Source organism: Micromys minutus (genome assembly GCF_963924665.1).
Source record: "Micromys minutus genome assembly, chromosome: 19".
NCBI classification, from domain to species: domain Eukaryota; kingdom Metazoa; phylum Chordata; class Mammalia; order Rodentia; family Muridae; genus Micromys; species Micromys minutus.
In genome coordinates, this window is record NC_137954.1 from 51,441,149 (window position 1) to 51,466,305 (window position 25,157).

The following is a 25,157-nucleotide window of genomic DNA, read 5'->3' on the forward strand; positions in this document are numbered from 1 at the left end:
ATGTACACTGGCATTCACATGGTTGCATGCATGCACGCACACACACACACACACACACACACACACACACACACACACACACGAAATAAATAAAATCTCAGGCAATTCATTTTTTTTCCCAGGCAGCGTTTTACTTCATGAGTTTGTTACCCGCTCATTGGTTCACTAGTCCCAGCATGAGAAGGGACTCAGCCACCCACAATAATGTTATTAATAGTGATGTGGATCACAACGAAGCCAATGAATCCCATGATAGCAAATCCTATCGCTGTGGCCATGGCGATCTTCTGGAATTCTTTTCTATCGGGTTTGGTACATCTTTTAACCAACCGAGTTGAGTCCTTTGCAAACTGCCTACTTGGCTCAACAAACTGCATTGCCTGAGCCACATTTGTTTACGGGATGGCGGTTTGAGAGGGTAGAGACACGTAATTTGAGAGAGACTTGAGCCCAACGGAACCACAATTCATCATTTTAAAAAAATGTCATTTGGCCAGTTCCAAGGTCAGGGTCAAGGAAGATCAAGAATACAGAAGTCAGAGTAAAGTCTCTGAAGCAAGAAAACACTTAAATTATGTATTTGCAGAGACTTCTCAGTTTCTTCCTTGATGAGTCAACCAGCCATATGGCTTTTAAATAAGATCATGTGGATTATGAAGTTAAAAGCATTTAAGAAAGCTGGCTGAGAACAGATCTCATAGAGACATGGGATGCTTCCTGGTCCTTACCTCTCTGTCTTCATCCTTCATGCAGTAAGAGGAAAGGACCACCAGCATGGCTGGGGTAGAGTGGTTGCTTATGCTCTACTACTGGGGGATGGATATGTTTGTAATTATAGAAAAATTGGGCTTTCTTGTATTTTAAAACTAACCTCTTAATAATGAACATTTTGTACAGTTTCATCTGTATAGTTTGGGGACAGAGTTTGTTCAACTTTCCTGTGAATGTTTAAAATGAGCGCTTTTCCTATATTATAACAGGATTGAACTTTGACACGTGATGGATGAGTTGGTCGATAAAAGTTCTTAAGTATTGATATAAGATGACCGATTTCACTCATAAATGTTAACCTTCATTTGTATTTTTCATTTCTTTACAGTGTGTAGATGAAGAAAGTATAAATTGTATCAAGTGGTACCTATATAGATTATACATACACAGTCCAAAGGAATAACTGGCTTTTTTTCTTGAGACACATTGGTTTGTCTAAAATAGAAATGTTTTCCCTCTTTTTTTATATTAACAGAACAAACTTAAAAGCAAACTAGGAAAGAGAAAGTGTACTTCTTACTTCCACTGTTAAGAGGATTACTAATGACTACCTTGTAGTCGATGATAGTAAGAGGCATAAACACCTTTCCAAAGTCTAATTGACTTTGACATTCAGCTACTATGCAGGTGTCAAGTACAAAGGAGTCAGACACCAAGGCATCTTAGAAGATGGAAAATGAAAATATTTTGATCAAGAAAGAAGTTGACTAAAGATGTTCTAGTTAAAATAAAACATTTGGATAGTATAAATGCAGTGTAAATGTAGGTGATAATCATACTTCAGAAACAAGACTGGTCTCCTACTATGTCCACTCCAGACACTTACCCTGTCAGTCACTGTGGAGCTGAGGAAATGCAGAGGGGCAGCCAGCAGCAGGCCTCGGTGGCTGCAGCCTCGCAGCAGGCACAGGCCCGTCACATGCCTGAGCTCTTTGACTACATATGCTTTCTCTCTGATGTTTCCATGTCTCCATTTGCAGGGCTTAATTTACTTAGAAGGAAAGGACTACAATGTTGAGGAAAACTTTTCTAGCGTGTCTGCCTGCCAGATTACTGTATGGGAACCTAGTCGTCTCTTTTCCTCAATGTGTCCTTGTTGAATCCCTGTTTCAGGGGTAAACTGAAGTCCTTTGATGAACCACTCAAATGCTGCTGAGGGAGGGTTTGTAGGGAGGCAAGGTGAGAACAGCACGCAGCCAGGTTTCTGATTCAGAGTATCAGATATGTCACCCCCACCCCAGCAGCAGGAAAATCTCATGCTTTCATAGACTTGAGCCTCATTTGATTCCCTGCCCTTGCTGCTGTCTCTGCCAGTGTAAGAGAACATGGTCATGATCTAGACCGTCCTCGGTTGTGATGAGAGATGAGAATAGGCTTCCAGACCCAGCCGGTACCAGGATACGGTGCTCATTGTCTGCAGCAGCAGCTGCAGAGTGAACACAAAGCTCGCTCCGCCCTGGCTAGAGTGTGCACTGCTTCCCTCTGTTCGTGTGTGATTAGCATACAAGAGTATCAGGGAACCTTTAGCCAGGAAGGATGGAAGTACAGAAGGTGTGGATTAGAAACTACAAATATGTCTTCTTTTTCTCATGTTCTAACATGAAAAGACAGAGAACCAGAGCATCTGGATAGTTCGGGAAGTTTTTATAGTCTATGACAAAAGGGACTGAGAACCCCTTCTAAATGGCATTAAAGGGAATTTCTCTTTTCATCTCTGGGTGCAAAAGAGATGTGTCCAAAAATGTAATCAAAACTCTGTCTTTGGACTGCTTTTGAAGGTGCTTCAGCACTGTGGCTTTATATTATCTATACTGGGGAACAACATGGGACTGAGCCATGTTGTATTCATGCTGAAGCCCTCTCTTGCTGTGAGGCACAGTGCTGGCATGTAACTCATGCACAAGAGAATTGATGTGGGTGAAGTATAAATTTCTATGTCCTTACTACACAAGTTATCCTTGATCTTATTTATGCTTTATGATATATAGTAAAAAAAAAAAAAAAAAAAAAAAAAGAATCTCCCTGATTTGCTCCAAAGAATATACTCAAAATATGATCTGTTAAAGCAATGGATATGTTAATATGCAAGAAAGAGACAAACCATGGGGAGTAAATTAAACAAGATATCAAAATTTAAACATATATGTACATGTACATATGTATACATATATAGTCAGAGTCATAAGAGTGACCCTTGTGGTATCTTAGTGATGGTGACATTTTCAGAATGAAGTCTGTAAATCCTCTACACAGTGATCTGTGTGTGCATAGTCATGAGTGTGTACATGAGTGTGTATGCATAGTCATGAGTATGTGTGCATAGTCATGAGTTTGTACATGAGTGTGTATGTATAGTCATGAGTGTCTGTGCATAGTCATTAGTGTATATGCATAGTCATGAGTGTGTATGTATAGTCATGAGTGTCTGTGCATAGTCATTAGTGTATATGCATAGTCATTAGTGTATGCATAGTCATGAGTGTGTGTGTATAGTCATGAGTGTGTGTGCATAGTCATGAGTGTGTGTGCATAGTCATGAGTGTGTGTGTATAGTCATGAGTGTGTATGCATAGTCATGAGTGTGTGTGCATAGTCATGAGTGTGTGTGTATAGTCACGAGAGTGTGTGTATAGTCATGAGAGTGTGCATAGTCATGAATGTGTGCATAGTTATGAGAGTGTGTGCATAGTCATGAGTGTGCACATAGTTGTGAGTGTGTGCATAGTCATGAGTGTGCAGCCATGAGTGTGCACATAATCATGAGTGTGCACTATAGCAATTGCCTATCTCGCTAGCAAGAAAGACTCGCCACAACAGGATCCTTCTACAGGCGTTTATTATGGGTTTGATTGCAGTTGCGAAAGACCCCGAGCCCAGAAACCAACCCTCCTTATATATGCTTAGGAGGAATGTGTTGATACCTGATTGGTACATTCTGTGCGTCCTAATTAGCATACACAGGACTAGAGAATGAGTCAGCATGAGTCAGCAAAACAGGCATATTCGAATGCGCACTTAGGTTGTTTATCTCAAAACTGGCCACCCTCCCTTCAGGCTGGGCACCATCTTGTAATGGTGACTGCGGTGGCTTCCCACATGGCACAGTCATGAGTGCAATGCCCTACTTGTTGCCTCCCACCCCACTGTGTAATGCACAGAGCTATAAAAGTATCTTTTATTCACCTGAGGTAACTGTTGTCTCCAACGCTCATTGCCCTAATCTGCTAACCTAGGCCTGGTCCTGGGAGCTTCCAGCTCCACACAGTCTCCTCTAGGCCTAGAACGTATTCAGCCTCTGAGGTTACTGATGACTGTGCTCCCCCTTTCCGGTTCTTTGTGAGCAGCTGTTCTGGCTCAGAACTCCTCTCCACACTGACCTGGCTTCTCTCGCCTTCTCCTGACTTGTTCTGCTTGGCCTCATACTAACTCAGGCAATCTGCTCTAATCTTCTGGCTCCTCATTCTCTGGCTCTTTCCATCTCATCTGTGTCTAGCCTGTTCTCTCTCTGCAACCTGTTCTGTACAACTCACCGGGTAACACTGCCCCTTTGTGCGCCCCCTCCCCTTTGTGGTACCTCTTAACCTCTTTTTTTTCCATCTTTTCTCACGATTGTTCACTAGATCCTATTCTGTAAAATCTTCCTGATGTGACAATCCATTAGATATTACTTTGAACCATGGGTGCTTCCTTCCACAAACTAACTTAACCCTCATTTCTTTAGATAAAAGGGTGTGTACTGAGGGCCAAGCCACAACACAACTAGAAACAAGGGATTTTTTACCAATAAATAAACAGTCTTAGAGGTCACAGTGTGATCAAATATCCTGCAACCCAGAGACTGTCTATGCAGTGGATCATTTTGGGCCTTGTCTTTGGTAACTCACTGTGAGCGCAGATAATAATAAAGAAAATAGGAGCGTTTGTTTTTAAAAGTTGAGTGCTAGTCATCAGAAGAGTCCCTTACTGCTGGTTATAGTCTCTGCCTCTCTGGTAGCCCGGGCTTGCTAGGTGCGAGAGGATGACCTTGAACTCCTGCATCTGCCTCCCAGGAGCTGGTGTTACAGGACCACACCACAGTTGTTTCTCTTGCCCCGAAGACCCAGCCACTCAGAAACTCGAGATTTGAGATTTGACAATGCTGGCTGTCCTTTTTCTATTACATAATGTTAGATCTCTTTACATAATACAGTGGACTCAAGTGTACTATGTGCTATTTTCTGGATAATTGTACAATCACAGTCACTGTAAAATCCTGTTTAGATTCTCAGTTTATATACATATAGGCACAAGTATGACTACTAAAAAACTCTTAAAGATTCATTTTTATTTTTAATTATGTGTGTGTGGTGGGGTGCGGCCTATGTGCACATGAATTCAAGTGGTCCCTGAGGCCAGAGGCATTGGATCCCTTGGATCTGGAGTTAGAAGCAGTTATCTGTTCCCCGGATCAGGCAGGTTATTCTGTTAAGTCTCAAATATGGATAGCAGGAAAGGTCATTTTAATCTATCTAGAAAAGGACTAGTGAATAGAATGTATTGCCTGGCCTTTCCCCCAGGCGTAAGGACAGACCTTTCAGCCAGATCTCTGCCATCCCCCTTAAGTTTGCACTTAACTGATTGTTTTGTGCCAAGCACAGCTCTAGGTGTTGTACATGTCATTCTGGTTTGTGGTCACGTAGAGGAGACAGGTAAAGAAACAAATCAATGTCCACTAGTATGACACATGCATATAAGCAATTAAGAGATCCCCTCGCATAGCCCAGTGTCTTCACTCCAGTTAGAACTTAAGATTTAGCTTTGGGAATGGGCTGCCAGGCTCAGTCTGAAAAGTCTTGGTAGTTCGCCAGCCAGGGAGAAAAAGGCCCAAGCAGCTTCTGTGTCAGAATGGCAGGACTTCAGGTTTCCAACACAGAAAATCCCCTTGGTTGGAGCAGTCCTAAGATTCTCTCTCATGAGGCCTTTGGTCCAGCGAAGGCTGGTATTCCCAGTGGAGGGGAACTCCAAGGCACTGAGATGGGAGAGGGGGCACCTTCATGGAGGCAATGGGAGAGGGGGGTTGGTACTGGGGAAGGGGACAACATCTGAAATGTAAATACAGAGAATATCCAAGAAAAAGAAAAAGAAAAAAAAAATCCAAAACAGGAAAAAAAAGATTCTCATGTAAAGCATCATTGGCATTTATTGTATATACTCTGTTATTGCATATAGTCTATTACTGTATATACTTTAGGCACAGGTTACCTTCCAGCGTAGACATACACAGTCTGGGAAAGTGGGAGTTACTGTCTAATGGTTGTGTTTAGTAATGACAGGAAATACCAGGTGTAAAATCAGTTTTAACTATTCGTGTGCATGTATCATCTATATGTTTGCTAGCCTTTCTCTTCCTCTGTTTCTCAGCCTTTGCCCTTCGCCTATAGAGTTTGTGGTGAGCAGGCACCTGGGTCCATACTGTAGGACGCCCGAGCCGCAGACGCTGACCCATGTGTGGGCTCAGCCTTTCGCTGCTCTTTCTTACCGTCCTCAGTAGATGCTCCTGAGAGGAAGCTGCAAAGCAAGCAGCCTACTCACGCCTCTTCTGTTGCTAAGGATTATTTTATATGTCACTGAGTGTCGTGAAGGGTCGTCACCAGCAGGAGGAAATAACACTGTTGATACAACCATTTCATCTCTTTGCTCGATTTTAGCTTTTCTTAGTTTTATTGAAAACTTGAAGCAAAAAGTGTTCACAGGTCTGAACCGTGGCACTTGAGTAGCTGTGGAGCATAAGCGTAGACTCCAGTTGCAGTAACGGTGGCTTCTGCCTGCCTTGAATGTGAGTAGAACTCGCCGCACTCTTTCTTCCCATCGTCGTCCGTACTATAAACATTTATCATGCCATAGTGAAAAGCAGAAGTTTTGCTACAAAAGTAATCTGCATATAGTTCTTAAATCATGACATTTATTTTATGTGTTTAGATAGCTAAACTGTGTTTTTATTCATAATTAAAATTAAAAGTCTGACTATTTCCAGTTTTCTTTGAGAAAAATATAACACTACAGTGTTTCCTTAATTAAGGCACTCCTGGTAAACACTTTAAATGTCAATTATTTCCTATCTCCGTTGGCTATATTTTTAAATGAAAGAAAAAATACATCCACTGAGACCATAGTGTCAACGGTAAGCCTTAGGTTAGTCATTCTCCCCTGAATTCATTTTTCTTGCTAACAGTAATGTTGCTGCCTCAAAATTGGTCATTCCTCCAGTTGCTGTTTCCTTATAGGGTCTCCACCTGATGTGCACAGATAGGGGCTATGGAATTGCTTGCTTGCTCTGAGCAGTTAGTCAGCTGTTAAGAGTTGTCCTGGGAGGAGAGACCTTTGGTCCAGCGAAGGCTCGTCTTCCCAGTGTAGGAGAATGCCAGTGTGCTGAAGTGGAGAGGGTGGCTGGGAGAGGGGACACCCTCATGGAGACAATGGGAAGGGGAGGGAGAGGGGGTTGGGGGTAAGGGGACAACATCTGAAATATAAATGCAGAGGGTATCCAATAAAATTTTAAATAAAAAAATTGTCCTGGAAAGGTAGGAATGGCCCGAACTAGGACAGGTACATTCTGAGTTCCAAGAGGGACTAAATATTTGAACTTGGGAACTTTCTGAGGCATGAATACAAGTTACTGGGAAAGGGGAGAAAAGGAGAGAAGTGTTCAGCAGACACTGAGAGAGTTGGTTAGCATGACTTGGGCCCCTGGGTCACCCGAGCTTACACAGGGTCAGCACAGGGTGTTGTCTGAGCTCTTACAGGGTCAGCAGCAGAACTTGGGGGCAGACATGTTTGAGTAGGTATGCCTGCAAGAACATCTAAGAAGAGGAAATGTGATAGAATCCAGCTGAAGGATTGGGGTGAAATCTATAAGCGAGACTGGCCAATGCATATGTGGTCACTAAAGCCACGGGAAAGAATAAGATTTGTAGGTGTGTGAACGTGGGAGCCAGAGCACTGTTTAAGAAGTAAAGGGTGACCGACTGCAAGACTGGACACTGAGGTGCCTGATGAGCCTCTGGTCCCATCTCAGTGTGACCATGACAGTCCCTTCAGGCTCCATTGCATTGTTCCTGAGTCTCTGCCTTGCTTTCAACGCTGTGTGTGGGAGGTGCCCACCAAGACCTGCATTCCAGCTCAGGAACTGTGGCCTCTCATTCTTCATAACTTGAGAGCTTGCTAAGAGAGAGAAATTGTCCTACCGGACATTGCCAAGGTAGCATTTTTTTTAAGAAAATACAGTTTGACTGTTACTTCATTTTTAGATGTCAGAGCTGGTTGTTATTTCACTTTTTTCTCCTATTACAATTTAGATGTTTTCTGGCAAGTCAGCATAAAAATCAAGGTAACTCTATCCCCAGTTATAAAAGCAAATCTCCAGTTTTCTTCTAGGATGCTTCGTTGTTATGGCAACACACATTTTGCTGACATGTGGCATTTTGATGAATTGACCTGGGGATAAGAATCGATGGAAAACTTCTCCATTTTACAATGGTTAGCGTGAATATCAGTTAGGGTGATGGGCAGCCAGTTCATGGACAGGGTCTACACAGTGCTGGGGAGATTGCAGCGTACAAACTGGATTAAAGAGAGACGGCAGCTGTCAGTTACAAGCTGACTGGTGAGTGTATAAATTGGATCATATCAGAAATAAAGGGCAAATCATTTTTTCTCTTACTCCCTGCAAAAGCTCAAGTTGCACATGCCTGGAGTGCATCACAAGCAAGACATTCCACTGTGTACAATGTGAAATGTGGTGGTAGACCATGAAAGGGCCTAGTTTTTGTTACTAACATACTTAAAGATCCATGTGCATACTACACTAAAAGGCAGTGGATTATTTTAGTGGGTCTTAATGTTTTGAATTAAGCTTTAGACAGAAAAGAAAGGATAGACTGAAATATAGCATTTACATTTGCTTGAAATAAACTGAAATTATGAATACCTTCCCGTTATATTAGATAATTATACAAATACAAATAGAGACAGAAAATACATTGTCTGAAGCAACATTGTGGCATCTTGAATGGAACTAACTGTGCTGTCACTAGAAGGTCACCCCTCTTGTGCTTATTAATTTGGCCAAATATGTTATTCAGTCATCTGGGAAAGAGCTGTGTAACAGTATAGTTCTTTACTAAGAGCCTAAATTTTTTTAAGTGTACACAAAACAACAACAACAAAAACATTCATACAACTACCAAACATGGTAGATTTTTTTAAATCAGAAAATCATTAATGGTTCTTAAGTGAGCAAAAGGAAAATATAAATACTAAAACCTCTTGAGATGATCTTGATCTCCAGTGCTGTACCTTGTGGATCCCCGTCATCAGGGACTAGAGTAGTGTATTACATTAGGAGGCATTAGGAAGGTAGAGGCGGTCCAGGGACCATCACAGGAGTAAGGGACTAGAGTAGTGTATTACATTAGGAGGCATTAGGAAGGTAGGCGGTCCAGGGACCATCACAGGAGTAAGCGGAGAGGTGAGGTTAAAGCAGCACCTGACTCTGCCCTCCGGCTACACAGAAAGCATCCTGGACCCTGGACCCACACTCTGTGACGTCACCTCCCCTGGAAAGTTTTAGATGCTATGAAGCTGTGGCTACAGTGAGGACCCAAAACCTCCCTTCTAGGGTAGCACAGAATGGAGGGAACCTCAGGATGTAAATCCCAGGGACACAATGGTGGCCTATGTAGAGGTAACATGGGAAACTATGTGACATCATTCAAGAGTGAGTAATTCACATTTTGGTAATACAAACTTAGCTTCTCAATTTTCCTAAGCCATATTAACAATGCCCTTTTTCATATTTTATTTGTATTTATTTGGAGTGAGAAAAACTCATAAGATATTATTTGAAGATTTTTTTTGTACTGTGATTGATATCCACAGCACTGAACAGCCATGATTGGTGCTGCCGACAGTTGGAAATGTCACCATTCTCAAGCCACACCAAAGGGTGGGAAAGTTTTGATGTTGGCATCAGGATAATATAAGTTTTTCTTATTAATAAGCAACATGAAAATCTTTGTTTACCTTTGATCTGCCCTGTGCCAGCAAGGCAGCTTTGTTCACACGGTGTTTGTGGTTCTCTTGTCTGTGGAGACAGGGCTTCATGTAGGTAGCTCACAGCAGGCTCTGACTGGCTGTGTTCGGGAAACTGGACCCGTCCCTTTCCAGCTCTTGGGTGCTGGGGTTGGGAGTGCTGGGGTTAGGGGTGCTGGGGTTACGGGTGCTGGGGTTAGTGCTGGGGTTAGGGGTGCTGGGGTTAGGGGTGCTGGGGTTAGTAGTGCTGGGGTTAGGGGTGCTGGGGTTAGGGGTGCTGGGGTTGGGGTGCTGGGGTTAGGGGTGCTGAGGTTAGGGGTGCTGGGGTTAGTGGTGCTGGGGTTAGGGGTGCTGGGGTTAGGGGTGCTGGGGTTAGGGGCATGGTCCAGAAGCCCAGCTTTCACAGAGCTCACTTAGGAACACGGGGCAATTGCAGTCCATCTCTCCAGGCAGAACGGTGGCAGTCTACATGCTGCCTCTTAGAAAGGGCTGTCTAGGAGTGACAGCTGCGACCTCAGCTCCCAGCTCCCTGAGCAGACTGCCTGAGTGTAGAGGGAGAAGGGGAATCCTCCACAGGGAGAAGCACCGTGTATTTCTGACATGCGGTGCTACCACAACATTGATCTCTTTATGCGCTATGCAATAATATGGGAGTTACTTTCCTAGCTTAGTATGGGTTTAAAACATAGCATAAACATCTCCAAGTGCATCCACTAGAGAGGACTTGCGTTTCACGGCCACCTCTTCAATGTGGTAGCCAAGGGGGAGTGCCAGGTTTCCTTTTTCTGGTGTATCTTTCATGAAATTTATTACCTGCTGTGTGGATATTTACTTAGGAGCTGTGAGCTGCAGAAACAGCCTTCTTCATCCTCTTCAGGACCCTGAAGATAGAGCGCCAGCAACAGCTATAAAATTTCTCATTTTATCGTTTACATAATCGGGACTGGTTTTGTTTTGGGTCGTCTTGGAGTTCATTCTGATTAAAATGTAGTAAGCACATCACAAGTATCAAAGTATTGGACGACCCTCCCATGTCTGTGTGCTTAATCTGACGGGAGAGTGACAGGTACTGGTGGGCAGAGCAGACGTGTGGGAGTTAGTGAAGAGGCAGGCTCAGAGGCAGCGTGTTTGTACAACAAATAGCATTTTAGGGACAGTAAATTTTATTTTAGAAATTAAAATAATTTTAATAGAGGAATGTGAAAAAAAAATGCCATGCCCTCAAAAGTGTTTACTGAGCAAATGGTGTGTGACAGACTGTGAGTACTCCAGGCACAGACTGCGAGTACTCCAGGCACAGACTGCGAGTACTCCAGGCACAGACTGCGAGTACTCCAGGCACAGACTGCGAGTACTCCAGGCACAGACTGCGAGTACTCCAGGCACAGACTGCGAGTACTCCAGGCACAGACTGCGAGTACTCCAGGCACAGACTGCGCGTACTCCAGGCACAGACTGCGAGTACTCCAGGCACAGACTGCGAGTACTCCAGGCACAGACTGCGAGTACTCCAGGCACAGACTGCGAGTACTCCAGGCACAGACTGCGAGTACTCCAGGCACAGACTGCGAGTACTCCAGGCACAGACTGCGAGTACTCCAGGCACAGACTGCGAGTATTCCAGGCACAGACTGCGAGTACTCCAGGCACAGACTGCAAGTACTCCAGGCAAGCACAGATGGGGGGGGAGCGAGCCTAAGGTAGCCAAAGGTCAGTGACATGAAGGAAAATGGAGGCAAAGCAAGCTTCTGCTGCCAGTGTGTGCCTCAGCCGTGGCTTCCTTTGTGCTTTTCTAGTTTGTTTGTTGGCTTGTTGGGTTTGGTTTTTTTGTGTTTTTATAAATTTGTTTTTGAGGCAGGGTTTCTCTGTGTAGCCCTGGCTGTCCTAGAACTCACTCTGCAGACCAGGATGGCCTCAAACTCAGGAATCCTCCTGCCTCTGCCTCCTGAGTGATGGAACTAAGAGCTATGCCACCATCTCCTGGCTTCTTTTATACCTTCTTCTTGGCCTCTTTTATGAAATCTAGTGTTGAGTTGGTTTTTATTATTATTTAGTTTTTTCCTTTTTAGTTTCTTTTTTTAAGTGGAAAAAAATATAGTGTTTTAAAATTGTAGATTATAGTCTAGTACCAGATACTAAGAGATAAAAATTTTGGTTTTTTCATGTTATGGAAGTTTATTGCCAAATAATGAAATGGATTTTTGAACTGGTCAGTCTCTCTGGCTCTGTGTCTTTTCATCTCACTGCCTATCTGACTGTCTGTCTGTCTGTCTGTCTGTCTGTCAGACTGTGTTTTTGCAGAGGTGTGGTTGTCCTATCCCTGAAGATGGGGTGTGACAATTTAGGACAAATCAGTGACATTCCATTTGTTCTGAGCACTCTAGGCAGGAATCTGTGCTCTGATTTTAAGACTTGAGTTGACAGTGACAAAGGCATAGCCCTGCCATCCCACAGAGGAAAACAGCTTATCCTGTTCAGTGAAGAGCCTCCGTACAGACATTTAAATGTAGTTCTCCTGGTGCCAGTGGAGGGGGTTGGGGAGCAGCAGTGGACAATCCATTGTCCGATGTTCCTGGGAGAACTGAGTTAGAGGAAGGGGAAGAAAAATTGCTGGAAATTGGCACTAACAGATAGCCAGTTAAAAACACCTTTTAACATAAATTTGGCCTATATCTCGCCCCAGAACTTTCTACCTTCTTAACCTGAACCACAGGCCATTCAGAAGCGGTGGAGGATGGGGCTCTGTTAGAAGCGCAGCTGCTACTGTTGACCACGATGTGGCCACTCACTGAGTCCTGGCTGCTTGTGGTCTCTCTGCCCTGCCTGTGGGAAATACAGAAGGGACATGAATGTTTCCTGAGCTTCCTCCTGGGTCATGCTAATTCTTTGTCTATACCCACACTTTTAAAATTCCTTGTCAGACCCTAAAGTAAGGGTCTGACAATACAAATTGGGTTTGAGGTTTGCTGTTTTTTCCCATAGTGCCAACCAGAACACGAGTCATTCTGAACTCATCGGGTGGTCACAGGGCAGAGTGAGATAACTGCATGTAGGTCAGGATCAAAGGGGTTAACAGGGCCTTAAGCCCTGTTAAAATGTACGCGCAGGCATACTTACGAAGTGGTTTGATTCAGTGCATGCATTGATCAGATGAAGTGATGAGCATGTCCTTCTCCCTGGATTACTGTGTCTAGAGCAACTGATTGCTTCTTACCTCACTGCTGGGGAGGACCAGAATTTCCTACTCCTGTGAGAGCTCTGCAGCAATGGCATGAAAGAGGCTCAGATAAACTGCATCGTCTCCTTTTGGGATTAGATTTACCTTTAAAGCTTGTGCTTCCTGCCTTATATTTTCACTATAGACTCCTTGCTCGAATCCTCAGGAAGAGCCCGCCCCCTCCCCGCCTGTGCCCGCCTCCTGTGGAAGCCACTCGTCCGCACTCTGCATTGTTGAGTGTCCACCTGTGTCCCCATGGCAGCAAAAGGCAGGCAGCGAACATTCAGACCCTAAGAGTGTGCTTAGGATTTTATTCGGGAGGTAGAAGGTTTTTCTCAGCTTACTCAGGCATTAGATTTGAGGAAGGAAGACTGTGTACACAGAGAATGTAATTATTGGATGTTATTGTCACATTGATGTTGCGTTTCTCAGGACATGTGTGCTAACGTATTTACACTTGCTTTTTAGGGCCTTGAGTTAGACGGGCCGAATATTAAAGCTATTTGGTTGTTAGAAAATAGACCATACACTGTTATAAACTGCATGTTATTGTCTTTAAAAAAAAAAGGTTATCTCTCAGAACTTGGTATAAATAACTTTGAAACTCAGGCAAACTTACATCTTGGTATATACTTTTTAAGTCACATATAGTTGACATACTAGCCAGCTAGAACTAAATAATAGGTTTTTAATAAAATTATGAAAATGTAAATCATGATTTTCTACCTTAATTATCTGAGTTTAAACAACAAAGGAAAACTAATAGAAGGATGGGTTTTATAGCAAAATGCACTTTATTTTCACTGTCTTTTACTGGCTTTCAGATGTTTCCTAGAAATAAGATTAAGACCTGGGTGTAGACTTTCACATGCAGGAGCACAGTGAGAAATGCTCTGATCTGTCCAGGGACAGTAAACACTCCATCTCCAGGTCACTGACTTCCTTAGCACTGTCAAGTACTAATCTTTCATTATGATGGAATTCTTTTTACTATAGTCATATTTATCCATATTTCTTTTTGAGTGATAATTATTTTATCTGGCTTATTCTTTCCTGTCTGTAGGCAGTAAATTTCATTGTCTTTCAGAATCTCTAAAGTATGAACTTGTGATACTTTACTGGATATTGAGCACATATGAAGTTGTTAGGATTCACAGATGTCACATGTATCACACAGTTATCTGTGCCTCCCAAGAGCCACAGAGTCCTTTCCACAAGTGGCATGTTGATTTAAATGACTTAGACGTCTCCTGGAAGTAGACGTGGGATTGACAGTGGGCCGTGGGGTTTGCAGTGCTGACCCGTATGGCAGGTTGCCACTGGCAAGAAGGCTCTGCCATGCTGAATGCACGGTTACCCCAGAGCTGGTGGTCAGGATGAAAGCCAAGCAAGATTTAAAAGTAAAAAGACAAAGAACTGTAGGCAGTTTACCAAAAAAATTCAGTAATATGGTAAAGGAATAACTAAAGACAGATTTTTAACACCCTGACTTAATAATATATATTTAGAAATATACAGTATGTCTTTCAAATGCTGATGACTTTGATTCATCAGGATTGAGGTGTAAATCAGAAAGGTAAAAGGTTAGTTCATAGTTCATAGACAACTATATAAACTTTCTAAACATTTGGAAAAAAATTCCAATTGAATGCAGATAACAGCATATTTGAAGCGTGCAAAATCCAAAAATCATTAAAGAAATGTGAATCTTAAAAAAAACAAAAAGGGTATCTTTTTAACTGCAGATAGCAACACTTAAAACAAGTGTCATACATCAGTGTCGACCAGAAGGAAGCATTTGCCAGCACTTACCATGTAGGCTGCACGGACGCTTTGGCAGTAACATAGGAATGTCGTAGTTCTCAGAACCCAGGCCGGTGTGTGTCTGCTCTGCCGCAGGTTTTATTCTAGGGATCTGTTGTATGAAACTGATAACTACAGACATGCAGAGAGACATGCGTGAACAGATGTCTGTCATAGCATTATTCACTGCAGTAAGAATAAAACACGTGTAAACTAAGTGCCTTACACAAATCATGATGATGATGGTCTGTCCTGTCATGGAGCTTAAATGCTATGTTCGAAGTCCTGTTACGAATTAATGTTTTTTAGCAAGAGAAACATTCATATTTTAATTGTAACTAAAAAAGACAAACCAATTATTAGAATTTATAAAGATACCACTTTTTTAAAAAATTGTAATTTTTGAATTTGTACACATAAATATAGAGAATTTGTGTATTTTAAGAGAATATTTTTGAAATCCAAAATATTAAATATGATATCTTTTTTAAATGCCAGGTAAATACATAAATTTATAATTTTTCCATCGACCAATAATTTTATTAGGTATAAAGAAATTAAACTTTTGACATTCAAATGTATTTCTTTGTTGTCTGGAGGAGTAGCTCAGTGGTAGAATACTTGCCTAGCATGACCAGACAGCTGTTCAGTCTTCAGTGACACAAAGGGAAAATAAAATATTTTCTTACATTGCCATCTTTATTATGTATTAACATGGCTTATGTTGTGTATCTGTATAATTAGATACATGATAAAGACATCTGTCATAGCTGGGTTCACATAGCTTTTAGAACTTATCTATACAGTTTGCTTGCCTAAAACGTAATTATCCGCCACATACAGTTCTCCAGAGAACAATGAAGAAATCAGGGCTTGGGGACATGGCCTGGTGGCTAAAGTGATCAGTGCCCAAGCATGAAGACCTGATTACCAGAACCCACAGAAAGCCAGGTGCAGTTGAATGCATCTGTAATCCCACTGTCCCCTCAGCAAATGAGAGATAGAGACAGGAGACTCTCTAGACACTCAGGGCTCAGCTGGCCAGACACGCACAACAAACAATATCAAAGTGACCCTGTCTCAAACTGGGTGGGAGGCATGGTGTCCCTGAGTTTGGTCTCTCCTGCTATGTTCACAGCCCCCCCGGGGGGTCGGGGGAGAAACAGAGAGATAGAAACACACACACACACACACAAAGAGAGAACATATATGAACTATCTCTAAGACCTAAATAAATGCCTTAAAAACCCCTCACTGAGACAGACAGTTTTAGATAAAGAAAAGATCTGGGCCTTTTTATTTTGACTTCAAACATAACCCTCATAAGTTGAGATTTTAGGTTCTCAGATTTGAATTAGAAAGTTAGAGACATGTGTAAGGGTCTAGACTGGGGAGAGAGACAAGGAGACTTGCCAACAGATCCAGCCATAAAGGAGGGGTGTAACAGTTAAGGTGTGAGGAGAAGCTGCTGACTGTCCCGCTCACACATGCGTCTCCCTCGAATGCCACCTGTTGTCCCTTCCTGTTCTTTAAGTCACATAGACATGTAACCTTGCTATCGCTCTACTTAAAGATTTTCAGTAGAGTGACTAGATACTAGTATAGTTTTCTTTGTAAAAGGCCTTTATCTTGGCCAAAACAGTGAGTCGTTGCTGCTTCCGTAACTGTCATGGAGCAAGACTTCAGCTCCCTGTGCTCTGACACGTCAGCTCCCTTGGAATGCTGAAGGCTAGAGTTGTATGACCTGGGTGACAACATGAAGCTCCATGGCACCTGGCTCACAGAACTGTTGTTTATAGTGCCACCTAACCAAGATCAGTCTAGAAGCTGACACAGGAGCAGTGGGCTTCCTTTTCCCTGGTATAAAGAGGAGGAAGGACATACATGTTGTGACATTTTATCCTGTAATCTCAGCAGGCCGCCTCTGCCACAGTTTGCATGCCTGAGCTTGAAAGCCTTTTCCAAATGTCAGGGCTCGGCCAAGTGGCCCTTCTACTCCTCTTTTTCACCATTACCCCAGGCACAAACAGTGCTAGAAATAGTTCAGATAATGAAAAATCTAGAAAATCTAGGGCACGAGACAAATGCACAAAGTCTGTTCCAGAGACAGCCTGTAAGACAGTCTCTGAACCACCTCCCAAAGCGAGGTTTCTCTCGCCAGCCTTTGTCCTGAAAGGTATCTGACCTTGTGCTGGGGCTTTCTGCACCCCACTCTTGGCTGCATATCCTAGTCAAATGCAGCCTCCCATCTCTAAAATGTTGCTTTTACTATCACAGCAGGCTAAACTGAGACATGGCCCACGTCCCCTCCCTCCCTCGCTCCCTCCAAGTAGGACACTAAGCTGTGTAAGTGTGCACTGGTTCGCTCACAATGGAGGATTCTTGGTACAGACCCTGACTCCAGCATGAGCCAGTCAGTATGGAAGACCGCCTGTTTTCTAATCGATTGAAACTAGATGCATGGTTAGATTAAATTAGGTCTCCATTGTCATCTGAGGTGCTCTGTTATGGTTTTATATCTGCTGGAAGTTCAGTGTTACATAGATTGTCTTAGTAACTATTTCTATGAAAACATTTTAAAATGGGATTTACTGCTATGATCAGCAATGGGGGAAGGCTATAAGATTTCCATTGTTTTACATTCTGTTCCCCTTGATCTGTCGCGCCTGGTCTGTGATTTTTGCAAATCATTTGTCTTCTCTCTGGAATCTCCTGCTGGAGCGGACAATGCTCCTAGTTTTATTTGATCACGGTCAGTGAGTTCTGATACTCTATCTGATACATGTCAAATAGCTCCCTAATGAACCGTCTCCTGGGCCCAATGCTTTTAGCTTTGATAGATTTTACACTGCGACTGGGCTTCTAGAAACAATTGATTTCTTTTTCCTTAGTGACTCTTTGTTTCTGTAAAATTTCATTATTTCTAAACTTGTGAGTTTCTGTTTGCCCACCCAGAGGTTTTCTAGTATTAGGTTGGTTCCCTTTAGTCGCTGTTTTAGTTGTTGCATTTGGGAACTCACACACTTATGAATTAAGAATGACTAAGTAGCTTTTGCTTAGCCTTGACACTGTACATACAAAAGGCTCATGACATCAGGACAGATTTAAGAAGGAAAATCTGTGCTTCCCGCTCCGAGGCTCAGAGAGAGGGTGCTGCAGTGCACAGTACTAGCTGGGGGAGCGCCAAAGATGGCCACTCCCAAAGACGCGACTCATGGATCCGGTGTTGGAGAGCAAGTAGGTTCAGCTAGATGAAGGGACGTGGACAGAGGGAAAGGCATGTTCTCTGTGAAGGTAGTGTGAACGTTCTAGAAAGACACGGTGGTTCTGAGATGGACTATAGAACATAGTGGTGACAGGAAGACTATCTCACTGGAACCCTCTAGTCCACCAGATGATAGCCTCTGTCCATCTTCCAGGCTCCTGTGGCTCTGCATCAGTATTCTCGGGCTCAGCTCTGGTCGTAATTCCCCTAGAACTTGAGTGCCTTGTCTCTGACAACAGCCAGCATGCAACTGTCTGCACAGTCAGGTTGAGTATGTACTGGTCCTTTAAAAATGGAGTGTCCACTTTGCCTGAGGCTTGTCCCACTGCAGGTGGATACCAAGGCAATACATGATTGGACAGTAGAGAGTGGGGTGGCAAAAAAATTTTGATAAGGTGGGAGAGAAGGAAAAATCACAAGATTCCAACCAATGAGCACACAGGAGAGACCCAAGGCTCTAGGTGCATATGTAGCAGAGGATGGCATTGTCTGTAATCAATGGGAGGAGAGGCGTTTGGTCCAGGGGGAGGGGGGTGGGAGTAGTGGGGGAAAGGGGATAAACATTTGAAATATAAAGAATATCCAATAAAAAAAAAGAAAAAGAAAAAGCGAGAGATTTGAGGAGGAGCAACATGGAGACACGTCAGTGTTTCTCTCGGCACATCTTTATATGGATACAGGTTGTAATGAATATTTTATGAGGGATGGAATTGTACAGGATGACCTGACTTTTCTAGGTGGGCAAATTCTATCCTACAGATTGGATCATAGTATTTTGGTGTGTTTTTTGGTGACCACTTAATTGAGTTCAAAAGAGGGTGTAGTGGTGGGAAGACCCACAAAGCCCGCCACTGCCACTGAGTTGGGATGTATGTGTGCAAGGCAAGACAACAACCCGCCAAGGGAAAGTGAGTGAAAACAACATCCTGGGGCGTTCGTGGGCAGCCCGGATCTAAAGCAGCTAGGGTGGGCAGAATGGACGGCATGGGAGAGAAAGACCCGGCGCCCGTCTGCACACTGAATCTGCTCCTGCGGAGTGAGACGGAGTGTGGGACCCATAGCAACATATTCTTATATAATATTTACCCCAGCGTTCCAGTGTCCACCTGCACACATGCATCAGCTTCTGATGGTCCCGAGCCCACTGTCCATCTTTCACCTGCTTAAAATCCCTCCTCTTCCTCTATGTTCTTCTGTGGCACTTTGATGCACACTCTGACATGCTTGATTCTCCTATCCCCCTGCCCCTCCTGTGTGTGTGCAGTAGCCCTTCTTCTGAATCTAACACACACACACACACGTAATATATGTACATATAGTATTTCTTATTTTACCCTTCTTTTAAACTCCTTCCCTTCTTTAGGTCCCTTTCTAATTAGGAGATGTACCCACACTGAGTCCTTCCCCCCACCCCAAAATGCACACATATAAAAATCAAAAAGTCAGCTTTGCACATGAGAGAGAACCAGCCGTGTCTGTCTCTTGGGGTCTGGCTACACCACTTGCGACCATTTCCATCGAGTTTCGTGACTTCATTTTCTTCGTAGCAACATAAATTCCTTGTGTGTATGTCACAGTCTCATTAAGCTGACTCTGCTTCTTTGCTGTTGTGAGCAGAGCACAAGTAAACATGCATGAGTATCTCTCGATAAGAGTCTGTGAGGAGTCCTCTGGGTGTATATTCACAGTCGTAAGTGCTGCCATGAACACACCTGTAATAAATGTGGGTCGGTCTGTGAGCTCCAGTATGCTCACTAAAAATGAGTCCCGATAGTAAAATAATCTCAAAACGCCATGAAAATGACTGTTGGGTGAGTAATTCTTTGAAAAGGAGGAGAGAGTTAACATGTTGCTAGGGAAGCAGATAAACAGTGCTGATCGCTTGCTTTAAAAGCACATGAATGGTGAACTGTAGGGAACTCAGCTGAGGCATCCATCCTGCTATTGCAGCCCTTATCTCTGCTTCCGTGGCAGTGGCCCTCTGTCCTCTCTGTCCTGTCTTATATTTACAAGGTTGTTTTTACAATAGACACGTTACTTCTGTGAGGAAAATAAATGGGTCATTTTCAACCGTTTTTCAGCGTTTTAAGTAGAATTCTCAACCATATTCTTACTTCCGGAAGCCCATTACCATTCATTTCCTAGCTTGTTGGGTGCTCACCAGCCAGAGATTCTTTGGCAGTGTCTGTATGTCTGAGACAGGGTTACACGGTGTAACACAAGCTGACAGGAACCTACTGTGCAGCCTCTCGCCTCAGCCTCTTCTGTTAGAATTACAGGAATGGACTGCCAAGCTAAGCTTCAAGAATAATCTTTATGTGCTTCTTGTCCACACTACACCAGTCCTTTCTTACACTGTAATCGTGTACTTCAAACCCCACAGTAGCCACTGGTGTATACACAGAGATCACCCTGGTTACGGAGTGACCAACTGGGTCGATGAGGATGCTGACGGTAATTTTCAAGGCACAGAGCTGTTCTCTTGAAAAGCAGAACATTTTATGAGGGTGACAGTCGCCTTCTTAAAGTGAAGTTGACTTCTTAAAGCTGTAAGCTAGTGATTGTGTAGGTGTGGGTGTGTAATTAGTGGTATAGTCAACACTAGACAGGTTAAAATCTTTCAGAATTCTCTTTTCCAAAATACAGTGCAAGGATTGGGCTGAGATGGGAGCTGCTGAAAGTGACACTTTTCTTGGGTACAGACTTCAGGGGCATTTGAAGGCCAACATTATGAATGCGAGCCATGGGCTGGAGAGCAGGAGTAGCCCACGCTTCTCTCTCCTCCAAACCTTTCATCCTAGCTCTGCACAGAAGTACGTGTCACGGTCATCCACAGAGCAGATCACCCACACCCTAACAGCCCATTGGCTTTCTCTCATAGAGTCTATTAATGTGACAGATAACCAAGTTTCTCCCTTTTTCTAGTGTAAGCCTTTGAAGTCACATGCTTGAAAGGGGAGAAATGACTGTATGTCTCTGTCTCAGACAAACACTAGTGACTGGCTAGGGTGGGGACTGTGTTCACTGCCTTTACATGTAGTGCACTGGAAGGAAGGCGACCTGTATAGATGTCCCCCAACACCCCCGGTATTAAAAGATTGCCATAGACCTATAACATGCCTCTCAGACAGTCGGATTCCAGGTTTCATGTTGTTGTCTTCAAACGAAACCAAGAAGAGTCAACTGGTTAGTGAGAAGGACTCCTGAGCCTACTGGGTGTCAGCACCACTGGTTTGGGCTACTTTCCCTTCCTTTCTATTTTGGGATCGGAGTAACTTCTGTGAAAGGAATACCATATGCATAGTAATTTCAAACATTTTCTATAAATGTTTCAAAACAGGAGAGTTCTTCTAGAAATGCGCAGTCACATCTTGCCGTGCGTGGCACCAGCCGCTGTGCAGAATTCCTTCTCTGGTTCAGCTGTGTGCAACCAGAGCTATTAAATCTTGCTTCCATTTGGGAAATGAATTCAACAAAATCCTGGCTCACGCTGCACTTCCAGGCTGACACTCAGCTCTGTGGCCTTTAACACCATCTCCTCTCAAGTGTAAATGCCAGTGTAGACAAAAGCTGCCCTGTAGACTGATAGCTCTTGGACCACTCTGTGCTCCTCTGGAAGCATCTCTGTAACCAGAATGTCACCTCTCTGGGTCATAGAGAAAAGCAGAGGAAACCTGTGGGCACAACAGGTGTATAATTATAAAAGCACTGAGAATTGTTCTAAATAGAAATTAAACTATTAATAAAAATAAGCCTCCCATGTCTGAACTTTCTTGTAAAAATGGGCTTGAACTGACGAAGGTCATATGTGGAAACTAGGCAAACCCTATCATGGTCCACTCTTCTATCCTTGCATTGTGTGCACTGTTCGTTTTCAATTTCTGTCTCTGTAAGGTCCACTAGAGACTTTGTGGCATTCATAAACGCCAAAGGAAATGTGTAAAACTAATCAGAGCCATTGTCTAATGCTCGTGAGGTGCACGGTTGGGCCTGAACTATGCTTCCAGCTCGGTTGTTTATGAGAGGGTAACTGTTAGCTGGGTTACAGCTTTCTAGCTATGGCTGTAGGCTCTCTTTGTAGTTAACTTGTTAAGTATTAAGGCCAGGGAGGTTCCTCTCAACAGGAAGCATTTCCCTTTCTCCCATGCCCTCTTTGGGGCCCTCTGGGGACTCACGCTATCTTTTCCGTAAGACTGTGCTTCCCTGGTGTAAAAGAAAGCCATTCTTCTGTGTGGAGCACAGGGAATGTGCTGGGTTGGTGATCTTGTCCTGCCATCTTTGTCATGTCCCTTTGCTAAAACCTAGGCATCCTGGGTGGTGGAAGTCTGCCCTCAGCTATTCTATAGTGGTGACCTTTGAGTGTGTCCTCTGACCGTACTGTACATGTGCATAAAACATTCTGGGTACTGTCATCCCACGCTCTCTGAGTGACACCCCAGCCTTCTCTTAATCCTTCCTCTCTCTCCTCTATGTCCTGTCCCCTTTGCAGGCCTTCTTGCTTCATTTTGTGACTTCTTTGAGAATTGTCTTGTTTTTCTTAGTCGCTGACTTAGTTTAGACTACCAGAAATCAAAGAACCGCCGATTCGGGTAGCTTACAGACCAGAGAAATTTGTTTCTCACGTTTAGAAGATGAGAGTTCTAAGATCAAGGTGACCAGCTGGTCTGTTCCCTGGGAACACCCACATGCCTGTTTGTAGGCAGCCATCTTTCAAGTACAGAGCAGGGAGAAGAAAAGGCTAGCTTCCCTATTGCTGTAAGGGCACTAACCCATTCATAAGGGTTCCACACTCGTGGCCCAGTCTTGTCTCAAAGGCTGCCATCCTAATTAGGAGGCTAGGAACTAGCATGGATGCACAGGTAGGAGGTACATCAGTCCACCACAGTCATGACCACACAAACTAAAGTGCTGAATTACCCACAATGCTCTTCAGCACTGCTGGCATTTATTGCACCCAGTACTCCCCACTCTTTAGCAAGTGTGATTCTTTGGGGTTTGGGGTTTTTCTTTGTCACAGTTCCTTAGGAATAGGAAGTCTTTCATTTTCATAAGAAACAAAAGCATTATTCATCTTGCTGAGTTATTATTAGTTCATCATGGGTGGAACTCTTTGTTGTTTTGGAAGATGAGTTGTAGAGAGATTTTAAAACTCCAATATTGGGATAAAAATAAGAATCTACTCTTTTACTATCAGAAGAAAGAATAAAGTTATTTTGTGCTTGTAATTTAATTTTATATTAAACAGTAAACATTTACTTCTTTAGCATGTTAATGATACTTAGTATTTATTTTTTACATCCTTTCATAAATATGGCCCAGAATTTAAGGAAAACCTTTACATACTATTCCAGGTGCTTGGTATGCTATCAGACAATAATTTCATGGGAGTTTGGTAAGACTTGCTTGTGTTACGGAGCTAACAGGGTGGATCACAGAAGCACTAGGGGATAAAGTCCGTGGTTTATCTGCACAAGAGTCATACTAGTCACAGTGTGTCCACACTGCATTAAACTTAAGCAAGTTAGCCTTACAAAGATCATTGATTTGGAGATTATAGCTGAAAAGGCCAGGAGAACCTGCCCAATTCTTCTCAAAGACACGTTTGTTCCCAAGAACCCGTTCCCAGAGGCGCCTTGTTTCAAATAAGTCGAGCAGTGAGGCAGATAAAATTGCTACCCAAAGTGACCACACTGCCTGCTCAGCAATCAGACCACACACAGGTAAAGTGCAGGCTCCGTAATTATTTCTACACAGGTTGGATTTAAATGACCCTCTTTTCTATTGGTGATTTTATTATTAAAATACGCAAAGGCTTCCATGTTCCCTGTGGCTGTAACTGGAGTTGCTGTTTGCTCGTAGGCCTCTGGTCACTGCTGTCCTGCTTCTGAGGCTGACCTGTCACCAACTGCATGGCCTGTGCATGCGTGGCCTGTGCACTCCAGAGCAGGCATGGACTGCCTGCCCTGCCCTTCTCTCCTGAAGAATATGTCTCCTTGCTCTTAGTCTGTGCTGCATTAGCACTTACATTCATTAGCACGTCTTTTACAGTGCATTCTGCTTTCTAGAAATGCAGAATAGTATGTTTTGACTGATGCCCTTTCCTTGGATTCTGCTGTCTAATAGCAGTATTGCCACAGTCTGTTCTAACTTTGTCCCTTCCCGGTGAGTAGGAACACCTTAGCTGTGGTCATCATAATCTAACCTCTCCCACGCGCCTGTTGAGGGTACCAGCAGAGAAGGGTCTCAGCCCTCCTCATCCCTGCTGCAGGCAGGTCTGCCTCAGCCGTGGTTTGTCCCCATCCTTTCTTTCCTCCTCATGTCCTTTTTTCTAGATTCCCCTTTACATGAGAAGAACCGTGTCCTTGAAAAACTTGTGTGATGTTTAATGGAGCTTCATCCACCGGCTCACAATGTGGACGTGAACTCATGCCTTTCTGTGCTGTTGCCCTGCCCAGATCATGTCTGGCAAACAAGAAAAGGGAGTTTATGAAGGAGTGCTCTCTCTCTCTCTCTCTCTCTCTCTCTCTCTCTCTCTCTCTCTCTCTCTCTCTCTCTCACAAGCGCGACACACACACACACACACACACACACACACACACACACACACACACACACCTCCCTTAGACTTCATTTGTTGCATGGTATCTGGTGTTTGGAAGGCAAACTAAAAGCTACAGGGGACCTCTGGAACCTTGAAATACTGCTCTTGTCACATCCTTTACAAATTACTTTGGCCATGGCTCCATACCGTGCCTGTCTTTGGGTCTCCCTGTCAACACTACCTTCAGACATGTAGCTTCAGGGTTCGAATTTATGCAGCCCTGTTGTTTCTCTTCCAGAAACAAATTCTTGAAAGAAAGAACTAGGTTCTGTTTGTGTACAGTGTACGGCAGAAGACCTGGCACATAAAGGGTGACACTGGTTTTTCATGTAGCTACACATGTGTGTGTACCTTGTTTGGTGTACTTTTAGAGATTAAATTCCCTGATTGTAAGGTTAATGGAGACAGTACAAAGTAAATGGGAAGTATAT

The 25,157-nt window shown here is 43.5% G+C and overlaps 2 protein-coding genes across 3 annotated transcripts in view; one reads left to right on the top strand and one right to left on the bottom strand.

Moving 5' to 3' along the window:
- The window catches only part of FER (FER tyrosine kinase), a 233,664-nt gene that overhangs the window by 195,855 nt on the left and 12,652 nt on the right, over nt 1–25,157 (top strand). The window lies entirely within an intron of this gene.
- Nucleotides 189–377, bottom strand: LOC308432948 (protein transport protein Sec61 subunit gamma-like; the record flags this gene model as incomplete). Its single annotated transcript, XM_080932836.1, has 1 exon — nt 189–377. One exon carries the CDS (start codon nt 375–377, stop codon nt 189–191), a length of 189 nt encoding a protein of 62 aa, XP_080788962.1.